We start from the raw sequence: 21085 nt of genomic DNA, 5'->3' as shown, positions 1-21085 counted from the left end.
ACCGTGTGACCTTGGCAAGTCTCTGCACCTCTTTGTCTCAGTCTCCCCATCTAGAATACGGGAATAATGATGATACTGCAGTGAAATGTACATGTAACAGTACGCTTTCCTGGACGGACTCCTAGTGGCAATATAGGAATTTATTATTTATATTATCGTAGCACCTTGGAGCCCTGGTAATGGTCCAGGACCCCATTGTGCTAGGCGCTGTACAAACACAGAACAAAAAGACCTTCCCTGCCCCAAAGAGCTTACCATGTAAGTATAAAATAAGAGACAGTAGATGAATGCAGACAACATTCTGCAAGGAAACAAATAAATAGTGGTCACAGCAGACCAGTGGCCTAACTGTTGTCAAGATTTGTGTAGGCATCACTGCAGAGGAGAGTTTTAAGGAGGGATTTGAAGGAGAAAACTGAAGTGGCTTTGTGGATGTTTATGGAGGGCTCCTTGCAAGGGAGGGGCAGGCCCACCTGGATGGGGAATACCTGGAGACATTTCTTTTGTTTAATTCTGATCAGATCCCCAAAGCCTCCACCTTGCAGGGTTTTCCAGCAGGCGGAGAGATTGAGATTGTTTGGGGGTGGAAGGAGCCGCTTTCAGTTGTGAGCATTTTGTACAGCTCTGAGGTTTTGTTAAGGTGATGGCATGTTTATGCCTGATGGAGAAATCACAAAAGGCCTTGTTGGGAACACTGAGGGCCTGATTCATCCCTGCAGAACACGTGTGTGCCCAAGAGACTTACACCAGCATTCAAATGCAATGGGGAAATCAAGCCCTGAACCTTTAACTTTTAACACGGACACAATTTTCCGTTAGTTCCGTCAGTTGTTGAGAGTTGCTTTTATTCTCTTCTTTTGGACAGCCCTAGCCCTAGCTAACACATACTGTTGTACCAGAAAGTGCAGCACCCACAGGGCCTCATGCTGAGCTCTGTTATGTTGGGACAAATCCGTGACGTCTGTGGAGTTACTCAAGATGAGACTCTGATCCCGTGGCATAGAAAATCCCACAACCCTCAGAGACCGTTTGCCATTTCTAGGGACATTCCAATAGGTTTTGGGGTGGAGTTTCCAGATGATTCGCAGTATTTGTGAATTTAAGCCAGACTTGTAACATTGTATCTATCAATGTTGTTGGGTTTTTCCACCTTGGGTCAGAAATGAAACAAGCCCAGCAAGGGGATTTCTTGTTAAAGGTGTCTGTGGGCTTTGCTCAGAGTTCACTTCTTTCTTTAAAAAGAAAGCCTATACATTCTAAACAGCATGCATTGATTTGCTGTGTGGGACCTCTGGTGGCCGCAGCTTTCCATGACTTGTTCTGTGAGTTACTCGCTTTTTGATTTGTCTCAGCAAAGGAACAACTGAAAATCCATTCGCAGTCCTTCTAATTAACCCCATTTGTTTCTGTGTGTGGTTTTGTTTTAAAGAGCCTCCGCATCTAGGGGAAAGTTAGTGTGACTTTGTTTCTACATTTCCTTTTCCCACTGTAGCTGATTATATTTAGATTTAAACAGAAGAATTCTCCTTTATTTGTTTTGCTTCCTGTAAAAGGGGCCTCCCTCTTCTTGTGCCCTGAAGTCCTTATTTCCAAGCTTTTCAGTTTCCTCGCCTGAGGCTTGCAGTTATGGTCCTCGTCCTTTCAGATGAGAAAGGCTAGACAGTGCTTCCTCCAAGCCTATTGACACTACCCTTCAATCAGCCAGAGGAGTCGCTGCCTGGTGACATAAGATACAACCTCTCTTCCCAGGAGACCTCCCAGCATCTGCCAGCCCGGAGAATGAAAGCCTCAGGCCCGCAGCTGAATCAGGGGGAAAGGCGGGGGGGTGTCTCACAGTATACAGAGCAGTTGCAATAGTCTCCTTGTATGATCAGTCTTCCCCATGTGCCTGCTTTGTACACAGTTCTCCAGCTAGGGTAGTTAAGTCGCGAGCAGGTTGCCTAGTGAGCAAGCGGTCCTGTCAGAACTACAGCCTGAATTCATCCTGGCTCCCAGTCTTCTCATCTAACCAGTGGACATGGGGTTCACAGATTCTTCCATTGCCTGGATTACATCTTAATTGAGAGCGTGTTTCACAGATCACCTTCCCCTCCCTCTCACAATCCCATGGTTGCATGGGAAAGAAATACTAGGAAATATATCTAAGGTATTTTTATCTCTTTTCATGCAATTTAGCAGCTGGAAACAAGAAGGAGCCAGAACCATGTAACTGGACAGCCCATGTGCTCCGTGGAACACAGTTTGGGACCCTCTGCATTGTGACACTGTGCAGTTTTTTGAGTGTCTGATTCAATAAAAACAAGTCCAGCAATTTCCATAAGCTTTCACTTATGTCCAGAGCACAGAAATGAGACATTAGGGGTCGGGGGGAGAGGGGTAATTCTAGTAATGAGCAGTGGTAGGGTAGATATGTATATATGTCACTTGACAGCTCTGCTAGATGTTATGAAATAAGATCACTTAAATGTTTGTGAAAGTCTGGTCCGGGAGGGGGAAAAGGAGGAACTTGAAATTCACTTTGGCCGTGTTTGTTTCGATACATTATTTTATAGACTACGTTTCAGAATTTCTCTCTGTTCAGTCCACACTGGAAATATTGCTCCAACTCGTTCCTTTGCAACGCGTTCCCTTTGTGTCTTCAGTTGGAAACTACTTGGGAATCTGTCCATTTAGAAAGGGGTCCCTTCCTGTCGTTTCAGGGAAGATAGAGAAGATCAGGCCTCCTCCATCCCCGACAACAGAAGGTCCCCTCTCCCAGTCTGACTTACTGCCTGACGAGGCTGCAGGATCCCAGAGGCCCAAGAATTTGATGCAGACCCTCATGGAGGATTATGAAACACACAAAACTAAGAGGCGTGAGAGGATGGATGACAGCAGTGTAAGTACACTCTTCCCTTCCCCTCTTCAGTGTGTGTTTCACTACAGGCAGATTGCTGGGGTTGATAGGACAACATTTGGCCTCTTAAAGATCAAGTGTTCTGTTGACAGTGACTCGCTGAGTGCCTTAAAGATGTTTAAAAAATTTTAAAAAAACAAAACACTCCAGTATCAGTTTATCTGAAGGGGGGAAATCAATCCATCATAGTGGCAATCCTATAATAATAAACTATGCCTAGTTGCCCTCTGTGATCACAGGTGAATTCACTGTTCTCTGAAAGCCTGCGGTGAACTACGTAACTGCAGTATGAGCCTTATTGCTCATATCTGTGCACTACAAGTATTCACCCAGCACTCATTAGACTCCCAAAGTCCTATCCCAGGACACTCTGGGTTCAGTGTAAGACCTAGAATGGATTTCCTGAGGACAAGATTCTCTTGGGTTGCTCCAGGATCTGGTTAGGAACTTGTGGAATGGGATCCTGGACTTACAGTGGACGGAATGCTGTTTCCCATTGAGTCTGGTCTGTTCTTTCCTACGAGCAGAAAGGGGAAATGGACAAAAATTCTGCTCTGAGTTCTTCATGTAGGTACCTTCAAGCTTTTGAACTGCTAACATTAATGTTCAGATGGTCATCAGAGTAGGGAAATGGACATGAATTTCACAGCTAATGACTGTCAGATGCATACAGTAAGCAAACTGTTCTCCCATCATTACACTGGGACTTTACAAAGGTGACTGTTGTGAGTATAAATGCCGTGTGCATGGGACAGATGGGTAGTATAAACCCTTACATGTATATGATTCTTGTTAGTGGTTACTGTTGGCCGTTGTTGTTTTTTATTTGCTCTAGCACCCACAATGTGCCAGACTCTTTCCAAACACTTAAGAAAAACAATCCCAGTCCAAGTAGTTCATAATCGAAGGAAACCACTTTCTAAGCACTTCCGCTAGAGGTACGACCCTGTTAAGACTATCGTCTTTAAAGTTTACACTGAAAACAGTCGCCCACAGAATATGCTGAGTTTTAAGCTTTGGTGTTTAACATTATATCAACAGTGTATGAGACTTCAGATTAGAAACTGTGAAATGTAAAAGGATCCCACTCCATTTTTGGTTGTAAGTTAATGCAAAGTAGAAGAGTGGGTTTGAAATGCAGACAGATGTTAGGCTCTGAGCCTGCTCCCACTGAAGTCAATGATAAAACTGCCATTGATTTCTATGAAGCAGGATCAAGCCCGTAAGCAGGCTTCCCCTGTAGGAAGCGAGCGTATTCTCAGCTCACCTGCTTCCTTGGACTTCATCTGACACAAGAAACTTTGCTAACTAGGCTTGTTGCCTTTCTACAGTGAGGACGTGTCTCAAGAATGAGTTACTCACCAATGTCCTCTGCCTCTTTCAGAAGAGGTGACTGTCCAGTGGGCTGGATCCCCCTGGGTGCAAGTGGATAGTTTTCATTAGGTGGTGTTAGGATTTCTTGTGTATATTGCTATGCTAGTGCCTGTTGAATGATGCTATCAGACCTTTCATTCAAGAGATTTGGGACCTCATTCTTCTCTCACTTTCTCTGGGTATAAACCAGGAGTAACTTCATTTAAGTTAGTGAAGTAAAACCAGCATAAGGGAGAGGAGAATCAGTCCTTACGTGGCCTTAATAACTTCAGAGTTTGTTTCCATCAGCCTTTTTGCTTTAGATCTTGAACTTGTTCAGAAGTTGCTTTGCTAAGAGATAAAGACGGACTGCACGCTCTGCATACCCTTTTCCTTGTAGCACTGATGAGTGCAGGTGACTTACCAAGCAATGGAGTTCTTTGTTGCAGTCATTACATTGTTCCCTGCTGTATGTGGTTCACCATGTAGCTGCTACTCTCGTAGAGATGTCATCATGCTGAGGGCCAGACTCTCTGTTCAGTTACACCAGTGCATCTCCATTGAAGTCAGTGGGGTTGCGCGGGTGCCTTCTCGAAAAGAAGTTGGCCAAGATTGTTTGTCTGTGTTTGAAATGCGCTTCTGTGTCTTGGCTGAGAACTTTGTTCCAAATGAAGAGCATCACGCCATAGAAACAGAACTCTGGGTATCATGGCAGCTCAGTGATGATAACACTATTAAAAGCCTCTGATAATTAGAATTTTTACGGCTATACAGTTAGCATCATCAAACAAATTGTGCACCAGATCCTCCACTGGGATAAATTGACGTAGCTCCATTGAAGTTAAAGGAGCTACACCGATTGATCCCCCCACTAAAGGTCTGGCCCAGTTTTATTTTCGTTTTCGTGTTCTGGAAGCTCATCTGAAGCCGAATTTTTTTTTAAATGTATTTATGTTCCCCTGTCTGCTTGTCTAAAATCCTATCATAGGGCTCTGTTTGTAAGACCAGAATGAGCCTCCCCTAAACAGCTGGAATGTTTTTTTTCTCCTCCCTATATTTTCCTTTTCCCTTGTGTAAACTACTTCTGAAGGGGGGGAATAAGAAATTACAAGATAAAGATGTAGCTTTGCCATGCTAAGCTTGCACCATCCTTAGTTAGAGACCATATTTTATGTGCCAGGCTAAGCAATAATTATTTAAACAACCACTAGTTCTGATTTGTCAGCAGAGGCCTTTAAAATGCAGTTTCAGGCAAAAGAAAGTAATCTCTGGATCTAATTACATACGAGAGCAAATAACTGAACCATTTTCAAGTGTCCACAATATATTGAAAAAAGCATAATTAAAAGGCAATCAGGCAGCTGCCATTTTGAAAATCTGATCGTGTAGAGCAGGCCTCTGGCTCAGCTCACCATGTGAATACAAGGAAAATGAGAGACTTTCTAACTGGTTGGAAGATAAGTTCTTTTGGGTCGAATGCTCCTTTCTGCTGGCTAACATAGAGGGGAGCAAAACTGAACAGACTCCAGTCCCAGTCCTACAAACACTAACATATGGAGTAGCCCCCCAGATTTAGATGGGACTATTTGTGTGCTTAAAATTAAACACATGCAGAAATCCCGCAGCACGTAATGAATAAGAGGAAAGTTGGTGTTTGCAGGATCAGGGCGTTGGGTGCGCCCTGCTCCAGTGGCTCAAGAAGGTGCTTTGTTTTGCTCTAATTTCAGTGTGCTATTCTTCAACATGGCAGCTCCTGTAGGCATTGTCAGCTTTTGTCTTTCATTGTCTGCTTTGACAATGGTCAAATCCAGTGTATTTCCCATTTGAAAGACTTCGCTGCATAAGGGGAGAAAACGTTATTCTCTTTCTCTAGCTGTGTCTTCCAAAGAAGAAGCCACTGGGCGGGAGACGATGGGAAGAGGGTACCTGATTCTCTGCCAAGCAGCAAGACTGAAATAGTTTGACCAGTAAGAGTAAACATGATGGCAACTGGCTAAGCAACTTCATTTAAAAACAAATACATTAAAAAACTAACCTTTTAAACAGGTCCAAACTGCTTCAAGTTCTGGTTCCAGTTTTTTTGTTTTGTTGTTTGTTTCCAACTTCAACACGTCTGTCCAATGTACTAATGCTGGTTTTTTCCTTTCCACCAGTACACCTCTAAATTACTGTCTAACAAGGTTACTTCCGAGGTACTTTTCAACTGCTTATCTTTGCTTTCTCTTGCATGGTCATTCCAAATGCACGTTGTTTCAGTTTGCATTTCCATGCTGAGTGTCAGTGCTGTTTCACATCAAAATAGGGGTGAGGATGTGTATGGGGGTGTGACCGGGGCCCCAGGGGAGCCAACTGAGGTCACTCAATTGGGGTGAACTGCAAAGAATGGGGCAGACAATTCCAAAAGCTGGTATATATTCCAATACTTAGATTTACCAAGCCAGCACAAAACAGCTTCTGTAATACTTCACTGGTTACCCAGAAGCCAACAACAGAGTTCCCTTAAAGTAACCCAGCCTCAGGCCTCCACCCAGATACCCAAGTCAAGTATGATGAAGATTACTGAAAATATTATTCATCATAAAAAGTTCTACCAATCCCAGAGGATCGGACACATTACCTGCCAGGTTAATGAATATTCCAGATCTTACCCAAATACATGTTACAGCCAATTCTTATAAACTAAACTAAAATGTATTAGAAAAGAGAGAGAGAGCATTGGTTAAAAGATCAGTATACACACGGACATGAGTACAGTTCTGAGATTCAAATTCATAGCAGAGATGGTGAGCTTTGTAGTTGCAAAGAGTTCTTTCAGAACTGAGTCCACAGGATATAGTCCAATGTTTGTATTCAGGGTGGTCCAGTCAGCACTGGGATCTCAGTCCTTATGACTTAGGCTTCCCCTGCATGAAGCCTCAAGCAGATCCAAGATGACAGGATCAGGATCCAAGTCCTTTTTATACAGTCTCAGGCCTTCTTGTGACAGCTCCGTGTCCCTCTACGAACAATAGACACTCATTTCCTAAGCGGTAATTATCCACACAGATCCATGTAAGGCAATTGCCTGTTTTTACACCATTCACAGATGATTGGCTATACATTTCAAAAAGAGATGAATACAGGGATATCCTAGGTTTGCAGTTCATTTAAATTTAAAGAATTTCTTTTGATCTCTGCATTAACAGAAAACAGCATAGACAGGGACTGTTGATTACATTATTGATCTCTACCCATATATATGTAAATACACAAAAACACAAACGTTGTCTCCCCATATGTTTTTAAGGGTTGAATTTGAATCATTCATCCTGCAGGATGCTTAACCCTTTCTGGTCATGCGTCACAGGGGGATAGTCCCTCTTATCCATCATCAAAACTTTTTTTCCTTATCCTTGGATTCTAATTACAATTTTTGGAGTGATGAAGATTGTGATTAGAAGGAAGGCACCAAACCAAAACCCGGGATGGGAACTTTCCTGAGCGTTGGGCGAGTTAGCATCCAGATTCAGATCTGACCTTCCCAGATGAAACCCTCTGTAATGGGTAAATATAAAACCTCGGATCCAAACATCCCCAACTTTTGAGGAGTTATGGACCCAGATCCAAATATTATGATTCCTGCGCATCTCTAGTGATAGTGTCTTCAATAATATCTACATTTGTACAAAGGATAAACACACTGACCTCTCCCTCTTTGACAGCATAGCTTCAAATCCCAATTCCAAGTCACAAAGGAGTTTGGTGACTTCATCCGTGGCCGCATCCATGTCCCTCTCCTGGGTAGTTTGTTCCACATCACAGTATGACCATTCCCAGCATGGAAGTTTGCACTGTTGACAACCAAGAGACCCAAGGCTGCAGAAGCAGGGGCATTTTAAGTCAGGATTGAAGTGTATTGACAGAGCATTTGAAGGGATGCTTGCACAGCCCTTACCTCTGCAAAGCTCTTGGTCTGACACGTAGGGCGGGTCTACACTGCAAATGTACATCGGCATAACTACATCTCTCAGGAGTGTGAAAAATTCACAACCCTGAGAGAGAAAGCTATGCCAACCTAACCCCCCGCCCAGGGTAGACAGCACAGAGGACTCCCGCACCCCACACACACACTCTCCTCCTCCTTTTGGGTGTCATTTATGAATGACCAACATAGTATCTGTGTATACGTGGCCTGTAAGAGGCAGTACGCTTTAGATTCCCGATTCATGGGCTTCGGGTGGAGATGTCTTTGTGCCTCCCACAGGGAATGGACAGTATTCTGATGGTAAGGTCTAGGGCGGGAGGGGGGAGATAAGTGGGAAAGGAGTGAGAGTTGAAAATGGTTATAGACTAAGGTGAAAATCTGCCATCTGCACTCCCTGTCATTAAACCTCAGCCCTGTGAAATAGCTTTTCAATCCTGGTGTTTTTGGAATGGATTCTCAACTCAATGCAGAGGTCCTTAGCAACGCAACTCTGATCAGCATTAATTGGAGTCCTGTAACACTGCTGAGCTGTGAATATAGTCTGCTGTGATTTATCTCCTTCAGAATCCTAGGTCGTACATTAAAAGCACACCGGACCTCCTTTTGTTGTTCCACTTTTTAAAAGGACTGCTAATAACTGCATGCTTTCTCACACATGTGCATGTATGATTATCCTGAAAACTTCCAGTTTTGTCTTGAATGACTACATAACATTACCAGCTCTAATTCTTAGTGTTCCTTCTACCTACTATACTACAAGCAATACTCTGGTAATGGTTAGTTACAGAGGCAACTGAAAAGTGGTAAGTTTACAGTGCTCACCTTTACAAAATCACCAAATGGCAAGACAGATTAGCTTTGATTGCTGTTGACACTGACCACATTCCAACACACTGCACAGCACCAGTACCACATTCTTCTGTTAGGGTTTCCAGATGTCAGTGCAGCTCCCATTGCACTCTGCAGAAGCCCAGTATTTGCATATACTGTAAAAGCAGGATTTCGCATTCAGTATGTACTGTAAATAAAATATCTTCACGCTGCAGAAAAAGAGTTTTCTTTGTTGGTGCTGTTCGTTGTGTGCCTGTCTGGCCAATACGCAAGCATTCAACTTTCTGTTGGACAGCCGTGGTGAATTTCTCAAGAGCAGCCAACCTGTCTGATGCATTTGTGCTGGCAGTTATGTGTGCACGGTTCACTTGTGCAAAGGTTTTTTTGTGCACGGTCTCTTGTACACACAGCTGGTAGAACTTACACCCTCAGCCTTGATTGGAACTCAGTCTCTGCCCATGAATGGGTGATAAAGCACAAAAATCGCTTTTGCAAGGATTTGCATGGAAGGAGTTCTGCATACACAAATCAAGATGACTTTTGAGAACTTAGCTGGAAGTATCCTCAATATTTATCAGCATTAAGAATTAAAAACAAACAACTGGATGCCATCATCAACTGTTGGCTTTTCACCTCACTTGCCTGTAAGCTGTAAGAAGCTGATGGCATTGAGTGCTAGTCAGTTGATCCATTATTCCAAAGAATGTGGCAAGCTCTAACCACCGGTGAGGAAATATGCTCCTACTTTGTTTTGTAGTTTACAAACACCTTATGCTTATGGAATTACTCCCATTTGCAAAAGTTCTCTTGAATTCACTTGTACAAATATCGGAGGCTGGAGTATAGCTAATCTTCCTAGTCAATTGCAAGTCAATTTAGACAATATGTGGGAAATCCTTTTCCCCATACAAGTCCCTAGGGATTTTGCCATTAACTTCAGGAGAGCCAGGATTTCAGTCTCTCTGCTTGCATGTCATCTTTGAAATCTTTCTGTGTTTAATTCTGTCAGGCTTAGGTCAGCAGCATCAGAGAGAGATTCAGCTCCTTCACATCAATATTGCCTCTGCTATGGAGAGAAATTAGCTAGGGTCGCACAATACTAGTCCGTTTCATTTAGTAACAGGTTCTGGAGTGAGATGCAGTGATACTGAATTCTGTCCCTGCTTGCCTTCTTCATCGGCTGGTGCCAGTGACCAAGTATGGGACAATTCACCAGTAAATTTGTTTCTCTCTATCCTCCACTAGGGGGCAGATGGCTAAAACTTGTACCTGCTTCAGTCATTTTTTTTTATCCTGTTAATCATCCACTTTAAAATAAAACTTGGCATTAAAACAATGTTCTGTAACTCCCAACAAGATCTCCGAGCTGAAACCCCAACGTGTGTAGTAAGAGAGGTGAAGAACAATGTTCACAGTTCTAAAGCATTCCAAATATTTATTTATATTTGTCTGTCGTTTCAACGTTTCTGCCATCTGAAATCTCTGTTTAATGTGACTTTGTGATCAAATTCATTTTTCCAGACAGAACATACTTTTTACATCAGTTGGCTATTTTCATTAGAACTCTTTCCATTACGAGGTAGCCTTGTCAATTATTCAGTCGAAGCCTGAGAGAAGCACTCCTAGCTTTGTTAATGTTATAATCTTTGTGGAGCCTATGTGCCAATTTTAGAGGCAATTCCAGACAAGTGAGAAAATCCAGAGAGCAGTAACAGCAAAGGAGATGTCCATTCCCAGTCCTGGTTTTTCAGCATGTGCATTTTACATGCAGGATGCAGTTTATCGGGGAGTTAGGCACCTAACTCCTGTAGGGATAATTCTGCTGTCAGCTCCACTAATACAATGCCATGCATGAGTGTGGCCGAGCGCAGAGGGCAAGATTCCAATACCTTGACTTGCCCTGATTAGCACCTTACTCCACGAATAGTCCTGTTGACTTAAATCCACTTGCTGGACACTTCAGCATACACCAGTGTCGCCACCCTAAGCCACATAAATGCAGCACAGGGTATATGGTTCCTTACTGTCCGCTCCAAATTATAGGTCTTTACTACTTGTGCTAAATGAGAATCGCTATGGTCTAACGCTAGGACCCATGCCTATATTTAGAGCTCTGAGCTGTGGACCAGAGTCTGATGTCTTTTCTCCATCGAGAAGTCCATTTACTTCACTCCATTGCTGGACGCTTATACAGACACCACAGGTCATCACTGGGAGTAAATAACTACTCAATTGAAATAAGAAAAGGAGGACTTGTGGCACCTTAGAGACTAACCAATGTATTTGAGCATAAGCTTTCGTGAGCTACAGCTCACTTTGTCGGATGCATTCAGTGGAAAATACAGTGGGGAGATACACTGCATGCATCCGATGAAGTGAGCTGTAGCTCACGAAAGCTTATGCTCAAATAAATTGGTTAGTCTCTAAGGTGCCACAAGTCCTCCTTTTCTTTTTGCGAATACAGACTAACACGGCTGCCACTCTGAAACCTGTCAATTGGAATAGGTGTTTTGGCCCAGAACTGGGTGTATTATGGGCATTCCACACACAAAAAGGACCTAGCTCAGCCTGTTTTGGGGATTCCTTGTATATTTGACACAGGACTAGTTTGGAGTCCATTTTGCTGTCCATTTCACAGATTTTAGTAGAGAAATTGAGTCGTTCCCAGTTAGGCCCGCGGCTTCTTACAGTAGAACCTCAGAGTTGCGAACACCTTGGGAATGGGAGGTTGTTCGTGACTCTGAACAAAATATGGTTGTTCTTTCAAAAGTTTACAACTTATTGACTTAATACAGCTTTGCAAATTTACTCCCCACTGTCCCCTGCCCCATCCCCTCCCTTTCCTCTCCCCTCTGTCCTATTCCCCTATATCCTTTTCTTCCCTATCCTTTTCTTCCCTCTGCCCTATCCCATCCTCCTTCCTTCCCCACTGCCTCTTTCCCACCACCCCACCCCCTTCCCTCATTTCCCCTGCCCCCCCTTGCCCTGCCCCACCTCAGGCACTCTCCATAACAGGATGGTGACCATGCAGGGCGCCCAGCACACATAGATGGGGAAGGCGACTGGCACTAGGAACCAGGAGGCGGCGTCCAGCTGCAGAGACAGCGGCCACCCTCCCTCGGCAGGAGAAGCGGCTCCGTCCCCCAGAAATGTGCCAGGACGGGGTGCAGCATGGGAACAACAGAGAGCTCCCCTCCTTCCCAGCAGGCCAAGCAGAGCAAGCCCTAGGCAGCTCAGTGCTCACAGAAATCGGCGGGGCAGTGGCACGTGATCCCATGTGCCCCCCACGTCTTACCTCTGTTTGGGGTTGCAATGCCCCCCCCCCCCCCCGCATCTCCCCAAAACTACACCCCTGTGTGCAGTTGACCCATCAGTTTGTAACTCTGGTGTTTGTATCGCCACGGTTCTACTGTATCTGATGAGTGTAATGGCAAATACAGAAGGCATGATTCACCACTGCATTAGGCTAATTTTCCACCAATGTAATCCTATTGGTTTCAGGGACAGATGTAAAACTGGAGTGATGTAGTGGTGAATCTGGGCCAGGTTTCTCTTCCATTTCTCTTCATTGGGAGCTTCCAATGTGGTGGCTAGTTAAAGGGTATGTTAGCTTATGAAAGTCTTATCAAAACTTAACAATAAACTGGTTAGCAGTAAATCTATTTATTTATAGAGAATAACTCCATGTTCCTCTCTTCCAGAATGTCTTTGATTTATCCTACTCTTCCTTTTTAGCATCCCTTCCTTCTGGCCCATTCCTTCTACTAAAATAATGCGGGGCCAGGTCTTGAAGTCTTTGCTCAGCTTTCCAGCAAAGCTGCCATTGATTTCAGCAGGTCAAATGCTGAGGAGAGCTAATCAATGGAACTGCTGCTCATCAATTTCAAGGCCAGTTGGGACCATTGTGATCATCTCGGCTGAGCTCTGGCATGCCACATTATTCCCCAAAACAATTCCTAGAGCAGATCTTTTAGAAAAACATCCAGTCTTGATTTAAAAATTGCCAGTGATGGAGAATCCACCATGACCCTTGGTAAATTGTTTCCATGGTTAAGTATTCTCATGTTAAGAATTTACGCCTTATTTCCAGTATGAATTTGTCTAGCTTCAACTTCCAGCCATTGGATCATGTTAGACCTTTCTCTGCTAGATTGAAGAGCCCATTATTAAATATTTAGATATGTATAGACAGCGCAATCAAATCATCCCTTACCCTTGTCTTTGTTAAACTAAATCAATTAAGCTCTTGACTCTCTCTACATGGTACGTTTTCTGATCCTTTAATCATTCTCGTGGCTCTTCTGTGAACTCTTTCCATTATTTCAACATCCTTCTTGAATTGTGAGCACCAGAACTGGACACAGTATTCCAGCAGCGGTCGCACCAATCCCAACTGTATGGACGCTTTTTTCCTATTCAAGAGTCCCCTGCTTAGTATCTCAGGATCAAATTAGCCCTTTTCGCCACAGTGTCACAGTGGGAGCTCAAATTCAGCTGATTATCAAATGCCCCCTCCCTCACACCAAATCTTTTTCAGAGTCTGCTTCCCACAATAGAGTCCTGTTTGGCCTACGGTCTTTGTTCCCACACCCATACATTTGCATTTAGCCATATTAAAAGGTATATTGTTTGCCTGCACCCAGTCTACCAAGTGATCCAGATTGCTCTGAATCAGTGACCTGTCCACTTCATTCTTTACCACTCCCCCAATTTTTGTCATCTGCAAACTTTATCAGTGATGATTTTGTTTTCTTCCAGGTCATTGATAAAAATGTTAAGTCACATAAGGTAGAGAATTGATCCTTGCGGGACCCCAGTGGAAACACACCTGTTCGATGACGATACCCCATTTACAATTACATTTTGAGACCTATCAGTTAGCCAGTTTTTAATCCATTTAATGTGTGCCATGACAATTTTATATTCTAGTTTTTTAATCAAAATGTCATGCAGTGCTAAGTCAAATGCCTTATAGAAGTCTAAAGTATAGTACACCAACAGAGACATTAAAGTCATTGGAAGCTGTGGTGCCTTGCACTTCTCATTCTTTGGCCCAATGAGAGTTATGACCAAGTTAAAAACTTAAGTGGAGGCTTTGTGGACCAGCTGATAGACATGATGGTTGTTTGCTACCATGCCTCAATACAGTGTTGATAATTCTTACACAGGGGAAATAAATATCCTTCTTCATCCTCTCCAATGACTAGTCAGTCTCTAATGCTAATTTTGTATGGTTATAGAAATTCTAGTAACAAAGCTGTAGCGGGTAGATGCATTCAGTAGGTTATTGGATCTATGCAAACTTTGGGCCAGATCCTCAGTTGAAGTCATTTACACCAGCTGAGGATTTAGCCCAGTGGTTCTCAAACTTTTGAACTGGTAACCCCTTTCACACAGCAAGCCTCATAGTGTGACCCCCCCCCCCCCCCAATAAATTAAAAACACTTTTTAAAATATTTAACACTATTATAAATGCTGGAAGCAAAGTGGGGTTCGGGGTGGAGGCTGACAGCTCATGACCCCCCACGTAATAACCTCACAACCCTCTGAGGGGTCACGGCCCCCAGTTTGAGAACCCCGATCTAGCCCATAGTATTTGTTCCTGCCAGCCATGTTCTTTGACTGAGAACAGTGTTGACGTATAATAGGTTAGCAGCTTTAAACCAGTGATGAGGAGAGACAAAGGGGACGTAATGGAGGGAAGGATGTTCTCTTTGCTCTCGGGTTTTTGGTAGCTTAAAGCTAACATAGTGCCGATCCAAAGACGAAATATTAAACCAAAAGGCCAGATCCAGCACTGAAGTCAGTGGAACCATGTTTATTTCACACCAGGTGAGGATCTGGCCCTAGAACACTGAGACTAAAACAAAATCCATCCTGTTTTATGTTAGCCTGAAACTAAGGCCCAAATTGTGCAGTCCTTTCTAAAGCAAAACTCTCCTCTACTGGCAGGGTGGTTTTGCTCAGATAAGGGCCTCCGATTTTTGCCCTGAGTTTGGTGACTTTTGTATTTACTTTTCATATCCTGTTAGAATGTTACTTCTCCTTTACCCTGCACTTCTCTTTAATGCTCACTCCCGTTTTCTCCTGCTTCTGCCGCTGCTCGGCAACGCTCCCCAGTTCTGAAGCTAAGAAAGCACCACTTTTTATTTCCTATTGTGCTGAAGCTAAAAGAGCGACTGTGTTCCTTTGTTCCTTCTGAACAAGTTATCAAGAAAACCTGGGCAGTGGTGCCGCACCCCTTTGAGATCTTGTCCTAGGGCATGGTTTATGCAGTCCGAATCCCTAACACCTCATTTAAACCATTAGTCCCCAGCTTTGTAGCTGCAGCAGGATCAATAGGCCATTAGTGCCTCTGGGGAGTTTTATTCAAGAAGTGGTGCGGGGGTTTTATTGTGTAAACATATTGGTGGCCGTGTGAGCACCACTTCCCTCTGCTGGATGGAATCAGACCTGCTTCCGTTTGAATGGTCTTGCCGTCTGATGGTTTACAAAGAGGATATATTTCAGAGTAACAGCCGTGTTAGTCTGTATTCGCAAAAAGAAAAGGAGTACTTGTGGCACCTTAGAGACTAACCAATTTATTTGAGCATAAGCTTTCGTGAGCTACAGCTCACTTCATCGGATGCATGCTCACGAAAGCTTATGCTCAGATAAATTGGTTAGTCTCTAAAGAGGATATAAGTAGCTTTATGCAGATCTTCAGTAATGTAACATTCCAGTAAACCTGGACTGAGCTCTAGGCACGCACAGTTCCTCCCCATCGCTGCCAGGAAAGGAGATATGGCTTCAACTCAATACTGCATGTGCTGGCTTGGTTTCACCTTGCGTTTGGGGGTTTGTTGATCCACAGGCTCAAAAGAAATTAGAGTGCATGCAAACTACAAGGCACAAACAAAGCTTTGCCAAACCCCTTCTTTCCCCAAACTGCTGAGTGTCCCTGAGCTCTAAATGCAAGTTTGGATCCTAGTGTTAGACCACAGAGAATATTCTCATTTAGCCCAAGTAACAATGATTTGTAGCTGTCTGTCAGGAGTTGTAGTCTCCTTACTGCATATATGCAGCCTAGCTGGAAACCCTGACATCTGTGAACGAGTCTGGTCATGGATTGTTACAAGCTGCAAGACCAAGTAACCTCTACTCACCCACCAACCGGCAGCTAGGTTACCTTCAGCTGCTCTTTGTATCTAGAGTCCTCATTCTTACATTCAGATATTCTGATATTTGTCATCAGGATTGGAGCCCTATTGTGCTGGGCTGTCTATAGACATAAGATAACACAGTCCCAGCCCCAGAGACCAGACAGTCTGTACAGGGCCAAGACATGCCATAGATGTGTAGAGCACACTGGTGGGGCAGGGGACAACAAGGGTGGAAGTAATAGGAATACAGGGCTGCATGCACTAGCTAACCTGGACACTTTAGAGGCGTCCTAGTTGGTTTGGATTTTTCAACCTAAATCTTTAAACCCCTTGAAAATGTTTCTCATGAGGGATCTGGTTGAAAGTCCTTAGAATTCATTGAGCATCTTTCCACTGATTTCAATGGGCTTTGGATTGGGTTCAAACTTTAGATCACGCATGAGGTTCTTCTCTGGCATTGGTTAAGCCTGGGAACGTTCTAAAAGGTTTGGTGAGATGTGGAGGAGTGGGGACAAACAGCGTACGGAAGGAAGGATCTGATGGAGATGTCTGAGATTTCCTTTTATTCCCCGAGGGGGAAATTCACCCTTGTGCCGGTGGCAAAGACCAGGCCTGTGTATCACATCATCCCTGTTTAGGCATGAGGTGTGTGGTTTTTCACCCAGAGGACTCTGTGTTCTTCCATGCATGTGTTCCAAGCAATGGCTTTTTCATTGATTTTGCTTCAATCCAAACACCACAGCATGCAAGTGTGAAGGATCCTTGTGTCTACAGGTAATGACACGTTTAAATGGTAAACAGTCTGCAAGACAAAGAGCCAGATCCAAAGCCGATTGAAGTCAGTGACAAGGCTCCCATTGTCTACAGTGGGCTGGAACTGTGCCTCAGATAAGGTTCATGTATGTATGTGGTTACCTTGTGCTGTACGTAGTCCCCGCATGAGAGAGTGAAAATGGATCCTTCGTAACCATCCTCCCCCTGCTGGCTGTCACTTGACCTGTCTGCATTGGGATGGGGAGTATGCAGATATCCTGAGTTAGGCCTGCAGAGATAGACTTGACTTCTCCACTTCTTACTTAGGCTGCTGTATGAATAGTAGGATTTAAACAGTCCAGCTTGGACTTTATGGGCTATTTGGTGTAACCCTTGCTCACACTGGCAAGCCCTTAGAGACATAAGTAGCCCGGGTTATGCTGCTCATGTGATTGAGTAGTGAGTGTGGACGGCATCATTTAGCTCTGTGTGTGCTAGTAAGTATGGGTGGGGAAAGATGGATATTAGAGAGGCGTGGAAGAAGGCAATCAAATGAAGTGGTGTTTTTTCTTTTCCAGGTCCTTGAGGCTACCAGGGTGAATCGCAGGAAGAGTGCCCTGGCATTGCGCTGGGAGGCTGGAATTTATGCCAACCAGGAAGAGAATGAATAATCCCCTTGCAATAAAATGGGTGTTCGGAACCGAGAAACCAAAAGAAAAAGAAAAATAAAGCAGCAGCATTTAATCCCATATTTATTAAAGATACAACAAGCTCACTGATCCACAGAGACAGGATTGCTCCATCTCCAGGCACCATTAGCGAAAGAGAAAAACCCACCCACAAAATCCGCCCCCCTTTCCCCCCCCCCCACAAAAGAAAGAATGAGAGGATGTTAGGCATGGACTGGTCAAGGAAGGATGTCGTCGCTGTGGGCAGAAGCAGCAGCAGACCCATTGCAATGGATCAGCATGGGAGGCTGAAGGAGTTGGCAAAAACTCAAGGCAGGGCAAATATATGTGCTTCCTTCTAGCTGAATTTCCAGCTCTGCTTTGTATCAACGAGAGTTTGGCCCAGAATAGCCTGGTGTGTCACTAGGCTTCCTTTGGACTTGCCTGCAGCTTCTCCGTCATCCCACCCGCTGCATTAAGAACGTTAATGTTTGGTTTACCCTAGATAGCCATAAAATGCAATGATTTTTTTTTTTTTTTGGCTGTTATTGGGGGACGGAGAGGGGTTGCTGATTCCCCCCCCCCTTTTTATTTCTTAATTTATCATTTAAAAATTGGAGGTTGTTATTGCAAATGTACAATCCATGTTTTGCAATCAGAATATTTAATAAAGCACCCCATTCGTTGCAAACACAATCTGTCAGTTTAGGAGAGAGGTAGAGGGGAATGCCAAGCCAAACGGATAACCTTAGCTTTAGGATCCTGTATATTTGCAATATGAACTGGTCTCCAGTTTCTCAGTGCATATTTCCATAACTGTTTCTAAATATACAATCTGTATTTAGCGGGCAATGACTGTTTTTATGATGGGTGTGGGCAGAGACGTATGTACAAAATGAATAAAGTTTGAATAACCTGAGTCAGAAAGGTAAGGGGGGAACACACACAAAAAATGACATTTAATTTTTACTGAGGCAATAATTTAATCAAGCCAGATGCTGGCACAAACAGAGGTATGAAGCAATGGAAAAAAGTTATGTTTTTAACTATATTTATATAGGGTAAAGGGCCTTGGAGTAAATGTAGAGTATGCAGGTTTCCAGGAAATAAAAAGTTAAAGAAGGTAATAGAGAGAGTGTGTGAGAGAGAGAGAGGCAAGAAAAAGGATTATTTTTGCTGTTAAACCAGTGTTTTCAGAGCTAAAAGCAAAATAGAGAACCTTTAGTTTGTGCATAGGCTTGGAATCAGTGACAAAGGGTGTTGTGTGTCTGGGTGTGAGCGCGCACACGTGTGTGAGGTTGGAATTCTAGAATGAACAAGAGCTATGGGTGTACAGATTTATTTTCTCCAGAGCTGTTTGCCAGCTATAGGGGTGAGTGAGAATTTCTTTTTTATGAAAAGGGATATAAAATGGCACTGAGCTGATACAGTATTTGTAATATTAAAATTTGACCTGAGATGGTATTTGCATGAATCACAATTGCGAAGTATTGAGCAGTTTTGTAATCTGACATTTAGAAAAGAAATGTGGTATTTATTCTTGTGCTTTGTATTCATATGTAGTATAGAGGCTGCCAGGTTTACTCTTTCTTTTCATGCAAAGCAAAACAATACGTATTTTACAACCGGGAACCATAATTTCTGGACTAGAAATTATCAAGTTTAGGAGACATATACATGTATGTATTGTTTTTATAAACCTAAAATTATTATTTTAACTTCTTTTAAAATAAGCCAAGAGGCTAAATCCCTCTTCTGTTTTCATACTGCTCTGTGACCTGATATGGTGTTTTATTCTGAGGCTCACCTAAAACAGCTTTAGATACTGTGAACATTATTCTGGTGCTTTTATTGGGCAAACACAGAGCTTGCAACCAAAAGATTTTTTTTTTTTTTAAATTTCTTTCCAGCCTGTGGTTTGACACGTCGCACATGTTCCTTTAAACAGTCAAACATTTTGAAGCCTGTGTTCAGGGATTGTAGTAAAAGTGGCAAATAAGCATTAATTAAACCGGTTCTATGAATGGCCTATTAACAAAAGAAAACCCTTTTGAACTGGACAATTGTCTTGTATTGATTTCTTTAAACTGGGTCATACTTAAGAGTATACACATATACAAATAGACCAGCTGTTTGGAAATGCAAATCTAGTCGATTCGGACCCGGTTCAATAAAGGTGTGTTACCAGTAGATTATAGGAAGTATAATTCCACAGACTCAGTAGTCTGTTGCCCAGCTGATGGGCAGGTATTGTTTGTAGTAATACTTACAGGAGTTGCACACCTGTATTGAGAGAGGGTTTGGATCCCTCTTGGTTTGAGGAGAGCATAGATGAGTCTTGGAAGGGGCTTCTCTAGCAATATTACATGGTATCAGGCTGTATGTCACGAGTGGCTCATTACTGAGAAATAGTCTTACATCAAGGCACGTACATTTGAACTTCTCACTGCAGTGGTTGGATTCTTACAGCTTTTGCTCTCTTTGAAATGAATTTGCTTCTCCCTCTGCGTGGTTGCAGTTACCTAGGGCTGAGGGCATTGTCGGGAGTTCCTGGCTCTCTCTCACCTCTTAAGACACATGCATCTGTTGTTTTCTTGAGGGATTATTTTTTGTAAGTAAAAAATAAATACCTAAATAAAACATTGGCTGTCACTTCTTCAGCTTGATATTGCTTGTCACGGGGCATCTCCTGCTTTGCGTGCTCCTTCCCCTCAACCCCTGCTGTGAAAATAAAGTCAGTCTCCTATAAAGCCGGTGTGGTTTTGCCATCTTGGAAGCCTTTGCGCTGGGATGGAATCTAAGCCGCATTTTCACATACCCTGCAATAAAAAATGTTTGCGTGCACCAGTCCAGTACTGCTCCCTCTCTACCACGCAACACTTTCTCTTCCAGAAGTTATGGAAACAAAATCATCGTGGTCAGCAGCACATGGCTCAGTGCTATGATACCTTAAATGCTCTGCAGTTTACTTGCTTCTTCTTTATTGCAGTTGCATGCTACCAAGCATCAATGTCTATAAATAGAGGTAGGCCTACATCTCTCTATATAAAACAATCAAATGCAACAAAGGACTGCTACTGCCAAATTAATTTGGTCTCCACAAAAGAAATTATAAAAAAAACACCTTTTCTGTGACAAAGACTGGTTTCAATTCACGTGTGTAATGAAAAATAGTTCAGCATTGGAATTGTAACTGTCCCGTTTTTGGCTACAAATGCAGGTTTCCTGAGTTGTTGTTTCGAAAAGCTGCTCGTTTTGGCTTCATTTTGCTCCTTATCCAGATTATGTGAAAGTAAAAAGAGTAACAGTGGTTTGGTTTACAGCCAAAAGGTGGCGCTGTTGTCACGTTTTATCAACCAATCTGACCAGCCCAGGTTTTCTGTATACATTAACCACTTAAATGTTGTTATCCTGCTTTTGTTTTATAGTGACTGTGAGTCATACAATGCAAGTATATTGTTATTTTCTCATTAAAACA

At 43.1% G+C, this 21085-nt stretch overlaps 1 protein-coding gene across 10 annotated transcripts in view; it reads left to right on the top strand.

The window, feature by feature from the left end:
- Positions 1–20247, top strand: part of PALM2AKAP2 (PALM2 and AKAP2 fusion) — a 386485-nt gene extending 366238 nt beyond the window's left edge. For 5 of the 10 annotated variants that reach the window (XM_043547583.1, XM_037902154.2, XM_043547584.1 and 2 more), the window contains 3 exons: positions 2700–2878; positions 6403–6441; positions 17518–20247. In XM_043547583.1, the coding sequence (XP_043403518.1) occupies positions 2700–2878; positions 6403–6441; positions 17518–17610 (311 nt within the window). In that variant the 3' untranslated portion in view covers positions 17611–20247. The remainder of the gene's footprint in view (positions 1–2699; positions 2879–6402; positions 6442–17517) is intronic. The other 5 variants (XM_043547585.1, XM_043547588.1, XM_043547590.1 and 2 more) reach the window with 2 other exon arrangements.
- The last annotated feature ends 838 nt before the right edge of the window (positions 20248–21085 follow it).

The sequence above is a fragment of the Chelonia mydas genome, chromosome 5 (assembly GCF_015237465.2).
Source record: "Chelonia mydas isolate rCheMyd1 chromosome 5, rCheMyd1.pri.v2, whole genome shotgun sequence".
Lineage (NCBI taxonomy): Eukaryota > Metazoa > Chordata > Testudines > Cheloniidae > Chelonia > Chelonia mydas.
This window is presented reverse-complemented; position numbering and strand designations above follow the sequence as displayed.